At 41.7% G+C, this 23,695-nt stretch overlaps 1 protein-coding gene across 5 annotated transcripts in view; it reads right to left on the minus strand.

The window, feature by feature from the left end:
• STK38L (serine/threonine kinase 38 like) overlaps positions 1–23,695 on the minus strand; it is a 49,681-nt gene that overhangs the window by 8,410 nt on the left and 17,576 nt on the right. For 2 of the 5 annotated variants that reach the window (XM_040545155.1, XM_040545158.1), the window contains 10 exons: positions 12,186–12,330; positions 10,267–10,318; positions 8,876–8,998; positions 8,234–8,317; positions 5,110–5,233; positions 4,398–4,552; positions 3,444–3,546; positions 2,673–2,734; positions 1,650–1,767; positions 1,048–1,171 (listed from right to left, as the gene is read on the minus strand). In XM_040545155.1, the coding sequence (XP_040401089.1) occupies positions 1,048–1,171; positions 1,650–1,767; positions 2,673–2,734; positions 3,444–3,546; positions 4,398–4,552; positions 5,110–5,233; positions 8,234–8,317; positions 8,876–8,998; positions 10,267–10,318; positions 12,186–12,319 (1,079 nt within the window). In that variant the 5' untranslated portion in view covers positions 12,320–12,330. Of the gene's footprint in view, positions 1–1,047; positions 1,172–1,649; positions 1,768–2,672; positions 2,735–3,443; positions 3,547–4,397; positions 4,553–5,109; positions 5,234–8,233; positions 8,318–8,875; positions 8,999–10,266; positions 10,319–12,185; positions 12,331–17,749; positions 19,072–23,695 lie in introns of those variants that run through there. The other 3 variants (XM_040545159.1, XM_040545157.1, XM_040545156.1) reach the window with 3 other exon arrangements.

The raw sequence follows: 23,695 nt of genomic DNA on the forward strand, positions 1-23,695 counted from the left end.
ATTGTTTGCTTAAATGTGCAGAGCCTCTAATAGGTGATTTAGCCATCCTGCTATTATATATCTCTCCATACAATCTCATCATCCAGATTCACAAGGCACTTCTCATATCATGTACACCTCAATACAAAAAAGGTCATCTTCTCACTGCTTAGTGAAATCTTCTGCAAGGATTTTAGTAATGTAGCAAGTTAGGCTATAAAACTGTCTCCAATTATAGACTGTAATGTTCTTTTATTTGTGGTAGCGACACTTGGGAAATAACTGCTCATATTTCTACTATAGTCCAGCCAGGTGGTGGATGCCAAGTACTAATAATAGACCTCAAACTTTGTAATAACAGTTAGCCAGACCAGGTCTCAGGCTTTGTCTGAACTTGACCTTATTTTAGTTGGGTTTTATCCGTATCCACAAAAATAAAACTTTAGCTTTGTCTGCAATAAATTCTAGCTCTTAGCCCTGCCTATAAAAGTACAGTCCCCTTTTTGCCTGTAACAAAATCGTGTAAGCTTGTAATTCTATATTTAAAAACAACAACAACAAAAAAACACATCAAGGCCATAAAGCATTTGCCCCTCCAAATCTATCAGGAAAACAGAGCATTTCTGCCTGACCTTGACATCAAAACCCCTCACAAAACTTCAGTGCAAGCTGAATGGATTAAAAACGAGCATTTTGGAAAACATGAGTAAATCCAAAACATCCAAATGTTTCCTTTACTGTTAAAAATGTTGGTGAGTGGCTGTTTTCTGAGTCCCTTTGAGGGGAAAAAAAAATAAGTGTCAATCACTTTTTTTTCCCCTCCCCCAGCGTGCTCTCTCTCTTAATGCAGCAGTACAACTCAAGATCACTACAGCTTATTCCTTCATGCTAAACAGATGGCAAAAGGAAAAAGATAGAAAAATTCATCAAGGAAGGTGACACAGAAGAAACCAATTTTCCCCCCAGTCTAGAGCTTCAGAACAGAAAGTTTCTGCAGAACAGAAAGTTAACTTAATGAAAGATGACTATGTCTGGGTGAGTAGCTAGGAGTGGGCTTTTATTACTGACCTTAGAATTAAATCCTTTGCTTTCTCTGAAATGGGCACCTCTGGAGGAAATACCAAAGTTTCTTTCCAATTCATAACTTTCCTGTAAGTTTCTTGCGGTGTTTCTGAACAGAAAGGTGGATACCCTGCACAAACATTAAAAAAAAAAAAAGAACAAGCTTTTCCCAGAGTAGGAGACTGTCAAGGGGGGAGCACTGCCTGAAGTAACAATAAATGCTAGCTGCTGGCCCTCCCTTGGCTCTGCTTTTGCTACTGTGGCTCCCAGATCTAAAATGTTGTGGGAGCCAAAAGTTCTCTCTTTTATAGTGCTACATTAAAAGTTGATTTTGGTACTATCAGGTAAGAAGACAAAACCTCAAAAGCATTTAATAGTGAACAGTTAGTTATTCACTGGAACTACTAACTGAGGCATTACCTCTTGCTGTCTTCTTGGAAAGATGGGAGGACTTTAAAGTTTTATGCAAGCTGTGTTTGGGGCTCACTTCAGGTAGTAGTAAATAAAATCCTATTACCTGCACTATACAGACCATACTAGGTGAACTAACAGACCCCGTCACCTTTGAATCCTCTGAATGATTCTTAGGGCTGCAGTCTTTAACGTACCTATTAGCATTTCATACATGATCACTCCCAAAGACCACCAGTCACAGAGTTTATTGTACCCAGTCTGCATAAATACTTCCGGTGCAATATAATCTGGGGTCCCAACAGTAGAATAAGCCTGGAAAAAATGAATAAGTTCTTTCAAAAATTAATGCTACCTTTTTTCCACTTTGCAAAACTTTTTTTCCTGGGGATTCATATATAGTATCTTGTTTTTTGGATGGACAAGAATACTGAATTTGACAATTCACAATATCTAAAATCCCAAGAAGATTATTTTTTACATGAGAAAACACAAATGCAGAGAGAACCTTGAACCTTGAAAGTAAATGGAAATCATCCTCCTAAATATGGAGGAAAAAATAAAAAGTTCCACAACTTGCAATTGATGTTTTTTTTTTTTTTTTTTTTTTTTTTTACAAACTACTGTTCAGTGAAAATCACACGCAGAGCTGAAACTCTGAAATGCCATGGCTGACAGATGCTTCAGTTTGCTTTAGCTAATGCCAGAATGCCCTTTATTACTTGGCCACTCTGCATTATAAATCCCTGCTGTACCACTTCAGTGCCTTTCCATAATATTCCCATTCAGCGGGAGACCAAACAAGTTTTTCCTCTTCAATTCTCTGAAAAAGAATCATGCAGCTACTCATCTTGCAATACTGAACTGCAGGAATTAAATTCGAGTTCAAACACACAGCCTCAGTCTAGGAGACATATTCAAGATACAGCTTTGCTAAGTGGCTGCTGACACCTGAGATTAGTTAGTCAAGATGCTTGTGAGAGAAACAAAATCATAAAGAAGAGCAGTGCCTTGCTAGTCACAGCTCTGAAAACAAACAAATGAAACAATTTGATTTGATTAAATTCATGGAGTTTGAAAAGAGCTACAACTGTAACAGAGGAGGGCCTTACAGATTTAAAAAACAAAACAACAAAACCAGTAGCATTAATGCCACGTTTTTATTTAATGCTTTATGTAAATAGTTAAAAAAAAATATATACATGATGTTATTAACTTACCAGCTGTCGCCTGTTCTTCTTCCACGTTTCTGCTTTTCTCTTTGAGTTCATATTCTGAAATGCTAATTTAGAGAATAGTTACTAGATAAAGAATGCATTTGTGAAGTAAAAGACCGATAACATTTTGTCTTCAAAGGATAACGATTTTATATCTTAAGAATGCTTTTTTTTCTAGAAATAAATACTTGATTTTCACTGGAGACAGAAAAAGGACAACGAGTAACTACTGTCCAATTTGTGGCTGCAAATCACATCAGTAGGACGTGATTGGCAATTCTAAATTAGCATTTGCTGATTTTTTTAAACAACAAGTGAAGAAACTGAAAAGAACTGCAGAAGAATTTTATGTTTATGCAATAAAATCCTAATGTCTAAGTGTCGCCATGGCATAGAGATGAACAGCTCTACTCTTTTAAGGTTTGTTGTGATTGTCACTGACCTCAGTAAGTCAGCACATGAAATCCATATTTGATCTGGAAGAACATTCATTTCTGTAACTTCAGCAACATTGTTATGAAAAATGCATTAAAATATAGTCACGCTACATGTATTTGTGTCTGTATACAAGTGTACAAAAACACATTAGCACTGCATAAAACAATTTCTTTCCTGTGAAATGCTTCCATGTCATGGAGAACATGCATTTCCAGTTATCCAACTAAATGCACTCAGCCTGACCAACTGTGTTTAACCCAGCAGAAATAAAGTATGATGTGGTACAGCTGAAGCTCGAAACTATTTAAATGTTTACCTAGGACACCTTATACTTACAGAAGTCACTTGGAGGATTGTGTGTAAGGTTCCTGTAGAACTCAGTTCTGTGAGCTTTCTTTAAACCTGTACATAGCCCAAAATCAGACAGTTTTACATGACCCTAAAAAACACCAAATAAGATAAAAACATAATTTAGAAAAGTAGTGCTCAAAAAAAAAAGTTGCTTTCATAACTGCACTTGCCTTCTTAGGCCATGTGTGAATGATGGACTTGCACAGGACTATCTAATCCACGGAAAGCAGGCAAATAGTGCGTGATTCTTGGTGTACTGGGAGAGTGTGTTTTCTCTAAAAAGGGTGTAATTCCTGGGAATAACTACATCTGCAACAGCTGAGTACAGCTAGTTTACTTGGTTTTGTTTTGCACTGAGACTGAGAAAGCCTCCAGCACAAAATTATTGTTTTGATGTTAACCTAGTTTTAATTGGGTTTCTAGAGATCACTGCTAGACATTCTACAGGCTTGTGTATGATACTTAGTGGGTCCATTTCATGGCTTACTACGAGGCAGTCAAATGGACAGACTGCTCCCACTCATGAGTGGACAATAAAACAAATCAGATAACTGCAGGAAGTGAACCGATTATTTAGTGTTGTCTGAATGTTTCATGCTTTCCTTCTTCTTGAAGTAACAAACTATACCAGTTTTTCATGTGTATGAATTCGAGCATCTGGACGCCCTGAGTGGGTCTTCCCACACTTACAAGGCTTTCCAACTACAAAAAGAGGAAAAAAGAGAAAGAAACAAAACAAAAAACCCACAAGGGTAGTTTTGCTTTAAGTGTAGTGAAGTTCTACAAGAAAAAGATAGCAACCATTTTCTGTCTTTATTCCAGCTAGTTTAAATCAGTGGTATAGCGCTACAGTTTCCCAGTGATTAGCACCACTGTGAATGGCATTATCTGCAGATTGAGACGTTTAAAGCATAGATAGTTTACGTGCACACCACATGCCTTAGCATCCAGCAGAAGGTTATCTGGTTTAATATCCCTGTGGATGAATCCCAGCTGATGAATAGCATCTATGGCCAACACGGTTTCAGAAATGTAGAACTGTGTCTCTTCTTCTGATAAGGTGTCTTTCTTCATTAGCAAGGTCATCATGTCACCTAATCAAAAAAAAAAAATACAGGTCATAAATCAGAACATTTTAATGGTGAAACCCCATTAGATTCCAAATTTAAACTTGTAACTAGCATTATAGCTACTAATTATAGAACTATTACTGCAAGGACCTACAAACCCAACATACTTTTTCTGCAAACTGGGTGTAAAATTGTTGCAACCCTAAATAGGAATTCTAATTGGATAGCCTTGAATGATGCAGCAATTTTTTAATGCATAATATATGTATTGCACAAAAATTAATCAAGAGTGACTTTTTTTTTTTTTTTTTTTAACTGTTTCTAGCTTTGTCAGTATAAAGCGGAACATTGGACTAGAATTATTATTTAATCCAAGTCTATTTTAACATCTTCCAATAATCCTTCCCCTTCACCTACAAATCAGGAAAGGTTAAGTTACTGGGACTTCACTTAAAACATCATTAAAATTTATGCTATCACAAATTACACAGCATGCTTGTTTCTACACTTTTAGAAAGCTGACAACAAAGCTAAGGAAGAAGTACTTGTATCACTTAGCAACAACACAACATATAACTTACCTCCGGGTAAGAACTCCATGATCAGGTAAAGATTTCTTTTATCCTGAAAACTGTAGAACATTTTCACTACCCAGGCTCCATCTGCTTCAACCAAAATATCTCTTTCTGCACGGATATGGGCTACCTAAAATTTTTTTAATACTGTTATTAAAGAATTATTTAATTATTTCAATACCAAATGCCACACTATATTCCTAATCCTACAATATATTTTCATGATCTTTACACAAAGAAGATATTCTTCATACTTTTTTCACTCCTATTTTACATAGTTTTTACTAGACCCTACAAAGTCCTCAGAAAACACACAGCAAAAACCCACAGAAATTAACTCAATATTGAAAATAACTATTTACATAACTTCACAAAAGTGGTATCTAGAAAGAAAACACATGGCTTGTTGAGCTTTCTGTTTGTCAGGCAGAACTGAAGAAGTTGGTGGAAAACTGCAATTCCATTTTTACTGTATCCTAAAATGAACTAAGAGCATTAAAGAAAAAAAAAGCTCCGTTATGATGGCCAGCTCTGCAAGGTAGCATCCCTATTGCAAACTCGGACAAAAATTTAATGTGCAATTCAGTATGCAGATATCGACATAATTAATGGAAAAAAACAGAGTTTGTCTTAAATAATGCAGGAACTAATAGGTAAAATGGTAGATACTTAACATTTAATGTCAGAATTTATCATTTTTTTCATATACATATACAAATCAAGAGTTAATAACTGTTTCCTCACAGTAATACTTCACAGTTTAAACGTGGCAAGATAAGCCTGTGGAATCCTCTTTTGCAAGAGTGACAGAATGCCTAAATTACTTCCTGCAAAACCTTATTTCTTCAGCATTGTGAAATGTCTGACATACAGCAATCATCTAGCTCCCAAACCCACACTGTACATACTACTAATGGTGCACGAAGCCCTTTCAAACGGTACATGGAGACTGCTCCTACCTGTGTACATGGTGAAGCCTACTTGAACTATGTGGCAAACACCTCGACCAAAAGGGAAAAAGAGCTGGGATGAGTCTCAGTTTGCAGAGATGACCTTAAGTAGCAGTGAGCTGAATGGCCAGTATTCAAGGAGGGCAAAAAATGGCCATGGGCTATTTTAGCAGGGGGAAAGAAAAGGGAAGAGAAGATGGAGCAATTCCATCAAACGATGTGCACAAAGCTGGCCCAGAACTGATACATTCACCACTGCTGCTGATGTTGGTCCTGGACAAGTGAGCTTGGGAATGTCTGACCATGCTTAAGATATTCCAGTCCCAGCTGAGTCTTTGAAAAACATACTGAGAGCTGCTACCTTGTGAATTCACTGGAAACTAAGAGTAATAGAGACAGGAGGAAGGGTGTGTGTTTTACTAGAATGTACCCTAGTTGTGGAGGAAAATGAAAAACATCTGCATGGAAAAACATTTCTTGAAAGCTGTAAGATTTTCACATTTCAGATACCAGAAAGTGACTTCTGGAAAGAAAATATGTACCATTATTCCAGATTCAAGCAATATTTCCAATAAGCAAAGTCTGCATCTGTTCCTCAGTTCTAACATCTTTCTAATGTGTCTTTTTTGTAGGGCAATGGATTCCCTCTCTGTAGTACACACTCCAACTCTAATTTATCTAGCCCTATCTATTCCATATATTCTCATTAGAAAAGATTTCTTTCTACCCTCCACTCCTCTGCTTCTAAATGTAGCTATAAACTATAACATTAAAACCTTGCTTAAAAAGCAGCCAGAAAAACCTCACAGTGCCACCGTGCTTGAAAGTTCTAGCTTTCTCGTATTTGTGTCCTGTGATGCTTTCCCACTGAACAAACCAGGCAATGAAAGTTAGAGCAAATAAATACTCTCCAGGGAACGTTATAGACACAGACTAAATGTGGACTGTGATCTAAGCCTCCTTGCCACATCAGGTTATGAAATGAGGGCAGGGCTTCAGCCAGCAGACCACACACATCCTGGCTGCGGGGCAGAACATAATGCTCGTCTGCTTCCCTACATCCAGGGCACAGCGCTGAGTAGACAAAATGTCTGTCCTGGGATGACTTAAAAAAAACCGTAGCAGTACTCCTAGTACCACTCCTGAGAAAGATAATATAAGAAATAATGATGGGTTTGGACAGGTAAGGAAGATAGAACAGCTTGGGTTGGAAGGGACCCTAATGACCATCTGGTTCCAACCCCCCTGCCATGGGCAGGGACAGCTCCCACCAGACCAAATTGCCCAAAGCCCCATCCAGCCTGGCCTTGAACACTTCCAGGGATGCGGCAGCCACAGCTTCTCTGCGCAACCCGTGCCAGGGTCTCACCACCCTCTGGGTGAAGAATTTCTTCCTAATATCTAGTCTAAACCTACCCTCTTTTAGTTTAAAGCACTTACTCCTTGTCCTATCACTACACTCTGTGATTAAGAGTCTCTCCCCATCTTTCATTTAGGCTCCTTTTTAGGTACTGTAAGGCTGCTATAAGGTCTCCCCAGAGTCTTCTCTTCTCCAGGCTAAGTAACCCCAACTTTCTCTAGCTGCACTTTTGCTTGAGACATCCACACTTGATTTCTGTTCTTCATATTGCTAAAGGACTTGCTTTGTCCTATCAGGAATTTGCAGTGAATTCTGGATTACAAAGCAAAAGCAGAAAAAATACAAAGCAAAACAAACAAACACTCTCCAATCTCAAGATCCAACAAAACAAAACAAAACCAAAACCAAAGCCAAACAACAAACAAGATGACACCTGGTGGTATCTGACCGTGAAAAGAAAACATCAAGCATTCTCAGTTTTTACTTCGACGTATTATTGCTTTTCAAGAAGCATTTTCTTTGAAGTGTAGTCTTACGAAGAAGTGCTATAAGGTGCACATTGATAAAGGAAGAGACTAAAAGAAAAAAACACCATCCTATCGCTGTTCCAAATTGGTTGTAAATAAAACATTTTCAAGAATGCTAACTTCTACTTACTCTGTTGTACTGAGCTAGCAACTCCATAGATGCCTTGGACAGCAGCACAATTATTGGGGCTACAGAAGTGAAAAATATGGCTAAATAAAACCTGCCAAAGAGAAATTTGGCAATTTTCTAGGCAAAGTAACTTTGAAATCTAGGGGACCCATACAAAACAAACCTGTTCTTTCTCCAGCATATCTGCTTTTCGTAGTATCTTCATTGCATAAATATGACCCGTATCCTTCTTCTGAACGAGACGTACCTTTAATGAGAAAAATAACCCAATCAATCCTATCTACCTCAAACTAAACCCCAGTGTGGAACATAAGGATGTCTCTAAACTGGTGGGCATGGAAAGGTTCTTTTGTTAAACATTGAAAAGCACATGTACAAAGCTAACACTAGTGATGAACAGATAGTTGAAGCAGTCATTGTTTTAAAAAATTAGCAGGCACACTAAATTCCACATAGCTGAGAGACTGAGTATGCTGAAATTCAGGAGTAGGCACAACCATGATGTGACACAGGGCAGGGAGGACTTTTATAGAGAGGAGCTGTGCAACTGCAAATCTATCACTTCTGTGTGGATGCATGGGCAACATCAGTTGGGGTAATAGGAAGGAAAGCTGCAGGAAACAGACCTTTTCCAGCAGCCTTGATAAATCCATGTACGTACTGGTCTTATTACACGTGCAAAATTACTCAAATAGCTATTCTCCTAAAATAAAACTGCTCAACTGAAACTTTTTATTCTTTAAAGTGTTTCTTTTTGATATTCAATCCAATTTTAATATCCCATTCAGGCAAGAAAGCCACAAACCTCCCCAAATGCTCCTCTTCCTATAACTTTCAAAGATTCAAAGTCATCCAAGCCAAGTCTCGTCCTCTTCAGTCGCAGAAACTCTGTTTCTTTGCGAGCATGCTGTGACCTGCGCAGTTTTTTCTAGGAAGACACATGAGAATTTAAGTCATTTGACAGTAGAAAGTCAAGATATATAATCTCTCTTCCTGCAAAGCATTATTCCTTCCTCTATGAGTACAGAGAAAATGTGAAAGGGGAAATCTTCCTGAATTTCTTGAAGTGTGACCCACAGTCTTTTATGAAGCGGCCTCAGGCACAGCTTTTTGTTTGTTGGTTTGTTTGCTTATTACTTACGTATAAAGAGGCAGTAATAGAAACAATGAAAAAACCATACAGGTTCAAACAAGGTGCATCAGTCCGAAGGCCAAAAAGTCACCAGCTAAGAAAAGGACTCTGCTTTTCAGCAGCATAAAGGATCAATAAAAGCTAAAACTTGCACCCTGCCAAAAACACAAATGACGGGCAAGAAGGAGTCTAACAGGCAGCAGAAATCCAGCTTACTCTATCCTATAACAAAATCTATTTGTTTTAGGGCAGGAAAATACTTGTATTTGAAAGAAAGATCTGTTCCAATCCTGCCATATATTTTGTCCTATAAAAATATCAATGGAATTCACCCTGAAAAAAAGACAAATGCCAGCTTATGCTCCAAAAGATGCCAAGAATATCTCAGAGACTGTTAATGAAACCCATCAATCAGGCCTGCTAGATTTTGGAGAACAACGACTGTGTCATTTAAAACCACAAGATGGCATTACACACCCACATTAGCTTTTCCCTCTTTCCAGAAGTTACATCAACCCAAAAAACTTGAGAAATAACTAGAAATGACTAAGGCTGCTGTTACTATTTATTCCAGTGTCTATTCTGGAAGAAGTACAGACAGCAATGATGTGATAAACCTCAAAAGTTCTGAGACATGCCATCTGGAAAGAGTTCCCTTCACATCTGTATCTTAATGGATCAAGGGAGCACCTGCTTTATTGTTTAAATCAAGAATAAAAAGTGGTTCAGCATTTTGCTTTCTCCCAAGTGCATCTCTCCCTTTTCTTGCTTGTAGCCACATCACATGCCAAACAATTTTAAATTTTGAAAAACATGTTACATACTTGCTGTGGTCATACGCTTCATAATGACTAAAAAGGGGTATGAAAAGCCCTCAGCTACTCGAAGCATCACATTCAAGCATATGCACAGCTTGCTTCATTATTTCCAAAAGCAACATTCACTTACAAACTAAAACTTACTGTCTTGATAGCTAATGTTCCTATAAACTCCTCAAATTCCAACTTTAAGAAGTGCTAACAAAAACAAAGCAATCTCTTCAAAGGTTATTCAAGTTGTATTACCTCCTCATCTGCAAGCCCTTCTTCTTCCATAGCCACTTCTAGTTTCTTCTGCCTGCAAAGGAGTAAAACAAGAGATTTATTTTTTTAATTAAAAAAAAACCCAAACACCATAACACTACAGTAAGACAACCCCTTTTCCTGACATAGTCCAGATACCAAAGCATTTGACTCAAACAGAAATTTGAGAAATTATTGCCCACTCCATATATTTCCTCACTTGTAACCAAACCTGTTGAAAACGTATAAGCAAATTTAAGCATGTACTTATATGATTGCAGAATTAGACACTAAAGGCCCAATCATATAATCAGCCTAATGGACTTTTATTTCTTTATATAATTGTCAAGTAAGACTAGTTATTCTGACTCATAATCCTAATTGATAAAAACATTGAAATGGTGGAAAAACCATCTCGGCTTTACCTCCAGCATCTCAACCCAGCTCCAGCTTTTACCGTTGCTCACAGTCTTGCTGTCTGTTCCCCGATCACACAACTGGTCTTGCACCCCTTAGCCTCATGCTAACTCATTGCACCCTCCTGGATTTGCCACCACCTCCTCCCAGGTCCTGCTTGGGCCAGGGCTTGCCCCTCCTGGACTCCTGCTGCTGGTGCCCAGCCAGGCTATGAGGCTCTGTGTGGGGAGTGAAGCCTGGAGTATCCTACAGATGGCAGGGAGTCCTCACACAGCAAGGGGGACAGCATGGATACTGGAGCTCTCTTTGTGCACACCCAGGGTGCTTCTGTATGACTGTCAGGGTGCAGCTTCAGGAAGCTGGTCACCTGCTGGCAGCAGCTCAGTTCGAGTGCTGAGTGCCAGGCTGCTCCTGCCTTCCTGCACTTGAGGAAGTGCAGCAGGGTCCCCTAAAATAAAGGCCCTCAGTAGACAGACTATTCGCCTAAATAGAAGCAACTCAATTACATGGGATAATGACTAAATATGATGAAGAGGGAAACCCTGCTGCTTGGCTGAAAACCCCTCAATTAAAAACGCATTAGCAGGAGAATGATAATTTCACATACTGATGACAATTTGAAACACAACGTTCATTACAATTAAGTGCTTGGTGCTTTGACACTTAATTCAAGCAGCACGTCAGCACAGTGGAACTGTGCACTGATGAGGAGTTAAAGCAGAGATGACCAATGCATACTCCCTCGCACAGAGTACCAGTCAGCATCACACAGAAGAAACTTAGAGGGTGGGTACAATGTTATCCCCAGAACTCTTCCTTCCCGATCAAGAGCCTTCCAACACTTTGTTACCAGCCCTACACTCTTTCCTGCCATCTACTTCCATTCTAACAGCTCTCTGCCTCCTTTCCTCACTGCATCATCCCGTCAAACACCTCTATACCATCAACCCTGTTCCCCATGTACCCTGTTCCCCATGTCTCTCACACTCCCTTCTGCAGAGTTTACGAGTCTTGGCATGAGCTCAGTGCTGCAGAGCAAGAATAAACACCACAAGCCACTGCCTTATACAAAAACAAGTTACCAAACATCAGCAGCTCTGCAGCATTTGCCTCTGTAGGGTTTATTCCTTGTGGCACACGTGAAGGAATTGGAGGCCACCAAAACCATGCACACAAGTAAAAACCTCACATGTGCAGCAAAGAAAGACCACGCACAGAGTGGTTTCCATAAACTAGTAATAATTTGAGAGGGTGTTAAGTTGTATGAGAAATTCAAGAGCATAGGCGCTCAGTCACTCAGTGACTGCTTGGTGCAGGAGGGGATGTTCACAGGTCTGCCAGCATAGACAGCAGCTGCGCCCTTAGGTGATGAGCTTCTCGCTACCAAGTAATGAAAACCTGTTGAGACCCGCTCTGTGCACAGGGCTGAATCTCCCCCTGAACAAATGCTGCCAAAAGCCAACCAAGAAAAGCTGGAGAAAGGTGAGAGAAAGCAGAGCTGGTACCTTGTTTCTCTCTCTTCGTGCTGGATAATTAGGTTGCTGTAGAAGTTCTCCAGCGTAAGCTTGGCCACCGTCACTCTCTCCCGGGTGTGGTTGCTCATGGCAAAGGATGTTGTAGTCCCTGCAGTCATCGCCATGGTAACATGCACTGAAACAGAGCACATCAAATAATTACTCACTTGGAAAAAAAGTGGGTATGCATACTTCTTTCCTACTCGCCATCTCCAAAATCTTAGATGCTATAGAAATCACAGGAAAAGCACTGTTCTTTATATATAAGAAACTCCATTAAAAAAAACACAACAGCAGCAACACACTGTATTATAAAACTATCCCAAGTTACCAGGACTTACTACCTACTCTCTAACACAAAAACAAAAAAGACCCACCCCATGTTGGGAAAATGTACCTCTGGGGGGCTTGAGCCCAGCCTGGGGGAGGGAAGAGATGGCAGAGCATGGAAAGTAAAAGAAAGAAGCAAGAAGACAGGGCAGCTCCCACAGCTGGATGTGCAGGATGGCTTTGTGGCATCTTCAGACTCCAGAAATGCTAAGTACTACCAGAAGGAGAGGATAAATGAACAAAAATCCTAACACTATCCAGAGGTGACTTCAAGGATAAGGAATACCTATCCGATATCTTAGAATTCAAAAGCAGCTCAACAAAATTGCACATGGACAGTTGGGGAATTTTAGAAAGTATCACGTCAAAATGAAATACTGGCATCACCATATCTTAAATAGAAAACTTCTGTATTTTTCCTTTTTTTTTTTAAGCAGCAGCCAACCAGCAAGAACAGAAAACTCTTCCCCACCACAAGAGCATTAGGCAACCAGCATTTCGGTTTAATTCATTTACAGCTACCCCTGTGCCACACTGACAACCAGATGAGGGCTTTCTGGAGCGCCCACTCTTTACAGAATTCCCTGTGCTAGAAGAACCCTTTTAATGCAGGGCAAAGGCATCTCAGAGCAGTCCCAAGTTCTTAGCGGCTGACAGAGGTTAAAAGAAAAAGTCAACAAGAGGAACAAAACACAGCGTGTCCTAGGAGGACTCATGCCCTACCTGAATGTGGGCTGAGGCACACCAGCAGAGCTGCTGCTCCACCACAGAGGGGAGCCATAAATAACAGCACCTTTGTTTGCTCAAGGTGTTTATTTATTTATTTATTTATTATTATTTTGAAAAACTAACCAGAAGTAAATACACTTCCTTTTTTTTTTTTTTTTTATGTAACCCTTCTAATTTCACCAGGGGATTTTGAGGAAGACAAACCTTAAATTAGGTTTATGATCTTCAGGCAGCCCTTAATACCTTTTAAGGTAAAATAATTAAAAGTTTCATACAGAAATAGACTTGCATTTCTACATCATACAGGAAGATGCTTTAATTCTGTCTTCTGTGTTTTTTTTTTTTTTTTTGTTGTTTATTTGTTTTTCTTTGTTTTGGATGTGCTGGCTACTCTCTGTGAGGACAGCACTTTATCTTGTGAATTTTTAATTGAATTTGGGGTGACAATAAGATATTTGTTGCCAGAAATGCAGCTGCTGTGTCACAAATAAAGGCTTTTTATAACATTATATGGCTATTACTTTAGCCATGTATTTTGGAGTGTGCAAGATGCTGGAGCTCTGAGAATACAAATGGATCTCCCCACACCTGTGCAAGGAGGTTTTAATAGCACTACAGCTGCTTTATGATGATGCAGATCTTTCTTTTTTTAATCATTATTTTGTCCCCTTCAATTTTCTACTAGAGAAAGATGAGAGCTGTCAACTGCCAGTAATTGTCACTAAAAATTCAGGGGCTACCTTCTCCATACAAAAACATCCCTCATGCTGGACACTTTTCCAAAAGTTAGGGAACTTTGCTGCACTCTCCCTGTTGAGTCTGCTCTCCTACATTACACTCCCTTTCTTCCTTGATAGGTGGGAAAAGATAAATACAAAACAGGTATCTGAGAGCAAAACCGGCAGCATGTCAACACACCCAAATTAAACAAGTGCTGAACACACACCAGCATCCACGATTAAATTATTTCAAGAAATTATCTAACAAAGTAAAAACTCACCTTCTGACGGTTTTGCAGTGTCAGGGGAGCATAGCATTAGCCCAGGCTCAGAATGGATTAACCTTTACTTAAGGTAAAGCATGCCCTAGCATCAGGCTGTTTACCATTTGTATGCCTCCTGCTCCTGGTAGGATAAAACAACACTACAGTTTTGTTTCCCATTAATTTGTTTTCCCCATGCTCCTATACTTGCAAATGCCGATGCTACTGAAGAGCGAATCTAAGTCACTTGATTTTATTAAGCCTGTAAAAAGGAGATAACAGCTCTGGCACCAGCACACCCCACTATTTATAGCAGGGCTGAACTTCACTGTGGTGCTACATTAAGAAAACACAGAAGAGAACCCAACCAGTAACCTAGTGAGCTCAGAGAAAGCTCTTGATCCACAGGTCGTGCAGAGCTCCCCACCATACCACAGCACAAGCCCACTAGGACAGGAGGGAGACGGCCACAGGAGTGTGGGCTGCCTGTACCCCGCGTGGCCTCACATGCCCCAGTGGCGCTGAAGCTCTGCCGGGTGAGGAGGGATGAAGGCAGCTGACATTCACCCTCCTCGTGGTTGATGCCTGGCCTTAGACGGCTGCCAGTCGGCTCTGTCACTGCGGGGGAAAAGCGTTGTGAATCTGAGAAGTGCTGTGAGCTCTCCAGGTTCCCCAAAGTAAGTGGAAAGGGGCCAGAGATGACAGGACACCCAATGTGCTCAGCACACCCTACTCAATTCACTACAGAGAAAACCTCCTTGTCCTTTTTCCTCCTACCTCTCTGCTTGCACTAACCAACCCCAAAACAAAGCACAAATCTGCATCCCAAACAAAATATGCAGTTGGGAGCAATCAAGTAAAATCTTTAAGTATGACCTTCGTAAACAGCTGATGCTGTAGGGGGTGGAAGGGAGAGGCTTCAAAGCTTCATTGCCTGAACACTGCTTTTACTGACCTTACCACGTTAATGGGAACGTTTTGAAGCGGTGCCACCCACAGCTCTTGGAAACGCCCTTAGAAACTGATTAACCCACCCCAACTTGCATAACTTGGCAGAGCAGTACCATTCTCCTCCTGCTGCAGCACCGGCACTGCACTGGGCTGCCCGGACCACAAGAAGGTCACACGAGCTGACCAGGCGCACTCGGCTGCAACTCCTCTGGCTGGCAAAGACTGAAGGCCTTTCTGAAGGGCCCATTGCTTTGGAAAAAATGATACGCCACAGGCTCTGAATGAGAGAGACATCAAAACAATCTAATCAACAGGAGACGCTGAGCTGTGTGTGGCCTGTGGGACAAGGCCTTGGAGCTGCCAAGAGCAGAGAAGCCGTATGTGCTCTTTGACCCAGGAATCAGGTTCATACCGCCTGAACAGATGGCCAAATTCCCAGCGCGAGACTTTCTCCCAATACCTGGTCTGCTCATCAGCTAGCCTCTATGGCAAGGACACAGAGGAGAGAGGGGTGAGGAGCTCCAGTTGGGCAAAGTGTCCCCTTGTTGCCCCACGAGAGGCAGGTGGGATAGCGGCATGGAGGGCACCACCAAAGGAAGAGCAGCAGAAAGGGGACAGCAGGCCCCGTGCTAACTAGCTGGAGATTAAGAGTCCCTTCTGAGTAAATTTCTCTCCTGACCCGCTGTCTCCTTCCTGGTGAAAAATGCTGCCTGGCCCAAGCACATATATTTCTTCACTTTACCCTGAGATATTTTCTAACTGGAAAGTAAAGACAGGCCAGGCAGTAGCTACTACAACTTCAGCCTCGGCTCCTATCTAGCATGGCAACTCTACGACGAGATTGATTTTCCTGACAGTGTCTCCACCATTGGAAATCTAGCTTCTGCTGCATAACTGGTAACTCAAAATTCACATCCTCTCCAGGAGGCTTCTTGGGAGCTCCCACAGTCCATCAGCAGTGTTTTCATATTAGACTCTCAGATTAAGTCTCTGGTTAATTAAAGCAAAACAGCAGAAGCATCCAATCCCATGTACTAGTAACAACTCAGAAGGGGAAAGATGGAAGAAGTCAAGGCCCCTGGAGATCCATTCTCTCCTAAAGGAAATGCTTGGCACTCAACTGGGATCATTTTCTAATCAAGAGGGGATGAAGACACAAAATCCAAGCCTCTTGCACAAGTCTCTCACTTTCACAGCTCCCGCTTGGGACACTTGGAGCTGAGGGAGGGCACAGAGCTACCACCTGCCAGGGAAGCATGAAGCTCCACACTTGGCAAATTTAGAGCCTATTTTTACTTATCCAGATGTGCTACAAGGTGTCATGAAATTTACTTTATTACCCTATGCCTTACTTTCCAGCCTGCAAACGTGGAGCAAAAGGACAGGGATGTGGAGTAGACAGCATAACCCTAACGCTTTATATCACCAAACATTTGAACTGTACATGACTGTTCACCATCACTATCTCAATAAAAGACAGCTTACCTCCCTCCAGAAAAGAGAGAAGTCAATCATTTCAGATCCTTCTGACATTCTTCTGACCTTTCACGTTTACCTTTTTAAGTGACCTTTTCATTTCAATGAGAAGGTGAATACATGACCACTTGCTACAAGCAGTGAGAACTGAAGCCAATCGTTCCATGAAGAATGCTGCTTGCCTTATTAGGGGGTTCACGTCTCTCAAGATACTACAGCAACCAATATGGTCAGCTCTTGCTCTCTTACACAGACAGCCAGGAGAAAAGCAAACTTGTGCAAGCAGGACAGGGACAGTGTCATGACTGGGCTTTGCTTCTATAAGACTGGCTCTGAAGATGCCAACCTCCTTCCAGGCAGGTGGAAACTTACACCTTATATCATATAATTTGGTCTTACTATCAAATTAATCTGGATCCATGCTATCAAATCAATCCGGATCCAAGTCCCACAAAGGAAATATTCTTATTCTTGAAACCATGCATACAACATAACCATACATCAGCCCAACAGTAAGTTTACTCCAGACTCGTTACTAAATGTGTACTTAAGTTACTGAGCAAACAACACAATTCTTTCAGAGACAAAAGTATGCATTTCTCCACATGACAGTACTATGATGCCTTCTTCACGCCGCTGGGTCTCTGACACTGATTTGAAACATAAAGCTATGTACATGTTCAATGGCATAGTGAACACCAGCCCCTCCTCTCAAAACTGCCATGTCACTTCACAGTAAGGCTGATAACGATTGTCATTTATATACCCAAGCACGCTCCTAACCCCAGGAATTAGGGAGCCAGTTCCCTACTGCAGTAAAAATGATAAAACTGCAAAGTTTATAAAGTTTCCATTCACACTCCCAGGCAATTTGTCTCTTCAGTGAAAGCTTCTGGGTAAGGAAGATATTGAGATGCATTTCTGCCTTCCAAAGATCTCATTTTCTCTGCATAACACATTTTATTACTCAACTTTCTCCTGACACGAAGCATGCAAATGGCATTTTCAAGAACTAGAAACTAAAAGAGACAATTTTGGTGTCAGACCTGTTCCAAAGTAAATGCACACAGCTCAATACAGTGGTTACCTTCAGAAATGCCAGTTATCACCACCGCGTGTAGCACTGGAGCTCTTCTGGGTGAGAAGCCAGGGAACACTCAGAGTAATGCTGCTCGGCTCTGTACAGGCAACACGGCAAAGCAGCTAGCAAAACTAGGCACTAAAACCACTGGTGACTGGAATTATATCTAAAAAATAAAGTGCTATCTGGGAAGGCAGAATGGATACAGCAAGGATGGATATCTGAGCACCAGCCCTGCTGACTCCAAATTGCTCAGATTCCGTTAAAGAGAGACAGGATATCTATATACACGTATACGAAAAAAACAACCCACCGTACACAAATAACTGCATGATTCACACCAAAAGGCAGTGGGCAGGGACAGATAAATGCAACAAGCAGCCAAAGGCTCAACAGGACGAGGTGGTGTGACACAGCAGCCGGAGAGGGGAGGAGCAGCAGCTGGAGCAGCAGCCGCCCAGGCTCCGTGGGCAACTTGTGGAGCACACAACTGTGCATACTGGGAGCTGATATTCACACAGGCAGCATCGATAAAAGTGTCGTGGGACAGCTGGTAGCTCTAGTGATTGGACAGAAGGAGAAAGTGGTCATACTGCGTTAACAGCCCTGAAAGAAAAGGACTTTCTGTGCTACGGGTTCTGCTAGCACAAATTTGGCAATTGTGTCGTGCCTGTTTTCACCATCCCATTGTTTACACCGAACCTCCTCCCAGTGAAGTTCTCTGCCTTCTTTTCCTACAACCCTTTTGGAATCCACTTCCAAAGCTTTTGAGAAAACTCCAGAAACACACAAAACGCTATAGAGTCCTGAAGTCTTGGGACAGCAAGCAAACAGGAAAAACTGCGCTACTGCCATCTCTGCCAGCTTTGGGCCAGTATTTTTCAACTCTTGGAGCCAGATCTTAATGCTTATGTTATCACTAAACAAAGACTGCCACCGTCAAAATAGAGTCTTGCCCAAAGATTTTTTAATCAGCATAAGTGAACTTCAATTCAGTGAGTTTTGACATTAATATTCTTTTTTCTGGCATCTGGGTGACACTAGCTGCGCTACTGCTGTTACTGAAGTTCATTGTTATTAAGACCAGTGTGTTTGCCGAGCACTGCTCTGGGATATGTTTCGGAAAGGAAAATATTTTGTTCCTACATAATTCATGTTTTCGGTAGTATTACAACTCACAAGCCTCTATTTTATTAAATATACTACCTGAAGGAGGCAACATTCCCTGCCAAATACAACGAATCAGATACTTCACACGTAGATTTTTCTTCTTCAGTGTTATTGCCAAAAGCAGATCTTTTTGACATCCTCCAGCTTTTAGTGCAGTCCCCATCTGAGAAGGGAAAATGAAATGCAAAACTGCAACAAGCCTCACTAACATGTTAGCATTTCATTTACCTCATTTATATACTTCATTTCCTTTAGTTTGTTATTCATTCCCAACGCACGTTATGTTCAATAAGTTTTGCTTCTTTAAAGTTACAGCATGAATTACATTTATTCTATTTAAAGCAGCACTAAGAAGCAGAGTAAAATTAGCCCCGTCAGAACAGGCTCTGCTATTTAAAAGCAAGAGATGCACAAATGTTTTAGCCATTTTAAGGCATTCTTGCTTTCCCCATGATGCACCCGCACAAGCTGCCCCTCGTAGCTGCGGCTGAACCCTGCAACTGGCCTGGTCCCAGCTGACAGAGAGAGGAGTGGTGCTCCCAGTGCCTGACTGCCATGAAAAAAACATACGGAGACGTCGGCAGATGTGCAGAACATGGGGCTGGGGACATGTGAGGGACCCGTGGCTGCTGCCCTGCCAGGACACCAGGAAACCCAGAGGACCTTGGGGCCGGTGTTTGGCTCCAGCACAGCTCCTCCTTGGGCAGGCTCCTAACACCACAAACCCCACCTGTAGCCAAGTGCAAAGAAAGGGCTCAAAGCAGGTGAAAATCCCTCCAAAATGACGGCAGCAAAGGCCCCAGTTGTAAATTCACCCCAAGCTGGCGTTAGCCAGTGCTGTTTCTGAAAGAAGCCATCCCACTTTCCATCCAGCCATCTCCTCGCTTCTCTCCCATTGCCACTCAGTGCTCCATGCCTGCATGAGAGGTGGCGTAACCTGGACAGAGCACTGGGGCTCCCAGCGCCTCTCTTGAAACATCTTGGTGAGGCGGGTTTTGCCAGCATTGGTTGTGAAAGCCCATCGGTCCCTGGGCCAGGGCCTTCGGTCCCTCCAGCCCAGCATGCCCGAAAGCGAGAACGAAGCAACAGGGCCTTGTTTTTACAATGTGCCTCACCAAAATTAATCTCACGAATGGTTACAACACACCCGCGGTAATGATAAGGAAGTATTTCCTAATATGGAATAAAAACTGAATATTGGAGTTCCACTGCACTCCAGGATTTCCTGCTATTCAACCAAGGAGAACAACACAAGCCTCCCGTGAACACCCGCCTGTGATTCAGTCCTGCTCTACTTCCAGCGAGCAACAAGCATGACCGACAAATGGAAATTCCTTTCCCTGACAGGAAAAGATACCGGGTGGGCAACACTGCGTGTGTATATACAAAAATATATACATTTATGGCATGCATCTATGGGTGTATATATAAACTAGGCATATATAGAAATGTATATGCACATTAGCAAAAATACTTTTGATGTGAAAATTATAGCTTCAGCTTTCACTAGTAATGGGAAACTGACAGCTCTGTCCCACAGTTAATGATACAACCTTCAGACATCCTGGTCTTGGAGCATTGGACCTTGGCATTGAATGACTGCAGTAAATATTTTCACGAGCCCAGTCCTTCCAAAAAACTCACTTTAATTTCTTTACAGGAGGGCTTTTTCAGACAACAATCCAAACTTTTGGGCTTTAATACCCATTAAAACCACTGTGCACATGGCCACAAGACAGACAAACACACACACCTCATTAACCTCGGGTAGAGGGGGAAAAACAGAGAGGTTATACGTCTGCTCAGTCAAGAAGGACGGCTGGACAGGGCACAGAGGGGCTGGTGTACCCTCGCTGCTCCGTCTTCCAAAGAGTGCTCCAAACAGGAGGCCAGCTCTGTGCAGTGCCCCAGGGGCTCAGCATGGCAGGTCTCGGCACAGCACACGATGGGGGAACCAGACCGGCAGTGCCATGCAGGCCTCCCTCTCTGCCAGGGCCAACAAGGGAAATCAGCAGTCTGCTGAAAAGCTAACAGTGCTGTGCAGTGGAATGGTATTTCAGAGTTGGCTTTAGCTTACTGCCATCTTTCCTCTCTCTTGACTCTCCCCAGGTTCCAACGTGGTGTAGATCTTTGTCCTCAAAGAAGAGCTGCGTGGTTGTAGACATTTCTACCTACTGAAGTGCATTCATCTGTACTTAAGCATTTTGTCAGTTTTTAGCAAGTACTTGTATCCAGACATATTCAATAAAACCTTGTTTTAAGACCTGCTAAATTAATTTCCTTGCACAACATTTTGCTGCAATGTTTTGGATCATGAAATAATTATGGACAGAGCAAGAGCAATACTTTTAGAGGTCACTGACCAGAACTCTACTTCCTCCTTGGTTACTTACTGGTTTTCTGGATAAAAGTATACTCAGGTCCAATGAAAGGTATGTTCCACTTCAAAACACATACAGCTGTCTGAAAGTATATTTCAGTCACAGTAGATTTCTCCAGGTCTGGCTCTTTCATGGCCAAGAGGCACAACTTGAGAAAGTAGTAAAGAATAAGAGATGGTTCTAATATGACACCTGCATAAAGTTTCCTTGAAATTGTAATATATTTTCAGCTTTGAGCCAAAAAACTCAACTCGTTAATTTTAGGAATGCTATGAAGCCTTTCCATTTTCTAAGGAGCTTAGGGAGGCAGGAGCAGAGAGGGGCTTCGCCTTTGGGAACTAGGAGGGATTTTTGTATTGGATTGTATGGCAGGAGAAGAGGGCACTGAATTGTGTTTTTTCTTTTTTGGTTATGTATGTTCAAATTCCTGACTCTTTCTAGGCTCTTTCGAAAATCACATCAATCAAATTAAATATAGAAATTACACATGATAAGTTTGTGCCAGCAAAGGAGCTGGCAGCTAAACGAGATGCAGAACATCAATGACCGACTAGCTATGGCCTGTGCTATGCCTGCAGTCAGGGTTAATGAGCACAACAGATCCCTCTGGCCTTAAAAGCTACAAACGCTGGTGGTGCATCTTGTTAGTATGTGCAGTCCTGGAGAGCAGATGCTTGCCCATTCAAATCCCACTGCAACAGTTAATTTCTTGAACTATGGTTTTTGGAGAAGGAGACAGCTGTTGGCACATAAGCAGATGACCATGATGAGGCCCAACATATAGAGAGGAAAAGATGCGTGCAGTCTCTTGACCTAAAGAAGAAGAATATGTGGTACCACCTTCCTAGAGCCTGAAGCTGGGAAGCAGATTTGGGAGGTAGGGATGGAAGCTGGGCCCTGCCCTTACCACCGAACCACCAGGAGCTCTGGCCATCAGTACGCAAGGTGGATAGAAATGCTGCTTCATGAAGGAGCCCTAACAGCAACAATATAATCCCTACAGGGCTAACAAGGGCAACTGAACAGAGAAAGCATTGTCATTCTGTCTTACTATCAGACTGGTTTAGGGAAGAAGAGGCAGGGTCAATACAACTGTGCTTTTGCATTTCAACAGCAGCTGTGTATCACTTTGAGAACAAAAATACACTGCGAGTGGGTAGCTGGGGTTTGAGGTAGAGGTTTAGGTAAAGAGAAAAGCAACTCTTTTCAGCGTTTCTTTTATTTTTTTTCCTTCTTCAAATCTCTGAGGCTTCGTGCAGCCCATTGCGTAACACCACAACTGCTCATCTCTAGGGCTAAGTGTGACCAGGAGTGCTTTGTTACGGGTATGTGTACATATACACATTCCCTCCTACACACACACATATCTACCCTTCTAGAAAGGGGGGCAGGGGAGGGGAGTAAAGAAAGGGAAAGAAAAGATTTGCACCTAGGTGAAAGATGATGAGGTTTGTGACGGGCATTAGTTTCCTGTGGAAGGTCATTCTCCAGTCGTGGCATGGGAAAGCTCATTCAAAATGGGTGGAGTTTTCCATTAACTTAATCTCAGAGATTCAATTCAATTATCTGGTTTCCTAGTTAAAGGACAAGAGAAGCAAGAGCAGGGTGTGGGTGGGCAAAAACTCTCACCATATCCAGCTGCAATAGAAAGTGAGTGGGAAAAGGAACAGAGGATATGCTTATTTGCTCAGGTTTCTAAAAGATATTGAGGCTGTAGCGTATCTGCTACACCACAGTTAAACATTCAAAAATGGGCAAATTTACAGATTAAAAAAAAAACAGGAAAGAACCTAATTTCATATGCTTTCAAGATCAAATTGATTATGACAAGAATAAGAGAACAAGATGACAACCTCTCTAGGAAAGAGCCTTTCCTACCAACAAAGCTTTCAGAAGTGTCTAGCAGCATGTCCTGGGGGTAAAGCAAGCTCTCAGCAGCTGAGAAAAGGACCGAGGCCCATCAGTAAGAAGCACTCTTCATTCAACATAGGTCACTTAATACGAAGGTATGGGCTTCATAGGAAGGCAGAAGGAAAAGCAACTCCCAAGTTCCTGCAGAACAGCTCACTACTACTTTTCAACGTGCAAGTCTCTACTGCCCTATAAGGTGACTCCATTTCTTTATCCAACAAGTGGAGATGAAGACAACTGGAGTTACCTGCAGGAAACCTGAAGGGAAATGCCAACTCAGTGTCAATGAAGTGTAAAGATGGAGACCAATGGAGTGGCAAATAAAGAGGTCTTCCAGGCAGTGATCTGCACCGCTTGACAAGTTGGATACAACCAGCTATTTCCCATAAATAGTAACCAAGACAGAAAACCCAAATAAGCTCTAGGAAGAATGAGATCATTTCCACTTTTGAAACATTATTTAATGCTGACATTTCTTATGGGAATTGGG

This window comes from Cygnus olor, chromosome 1, assembly GCF_009769625.2.
Source record: "Cygnus olor isolate bCygOlo1 chromosome 1, bCygOlo1.pri.v2, whole genome shotgun sequence".
In the NCBI taxonomy this organism is placed as follows: domain Eukaryota; kingdom Metazoa; phylum Chordata; class Aves; order Anseriformes; family Anatidae; genus Cygnus; species Cygnus olor.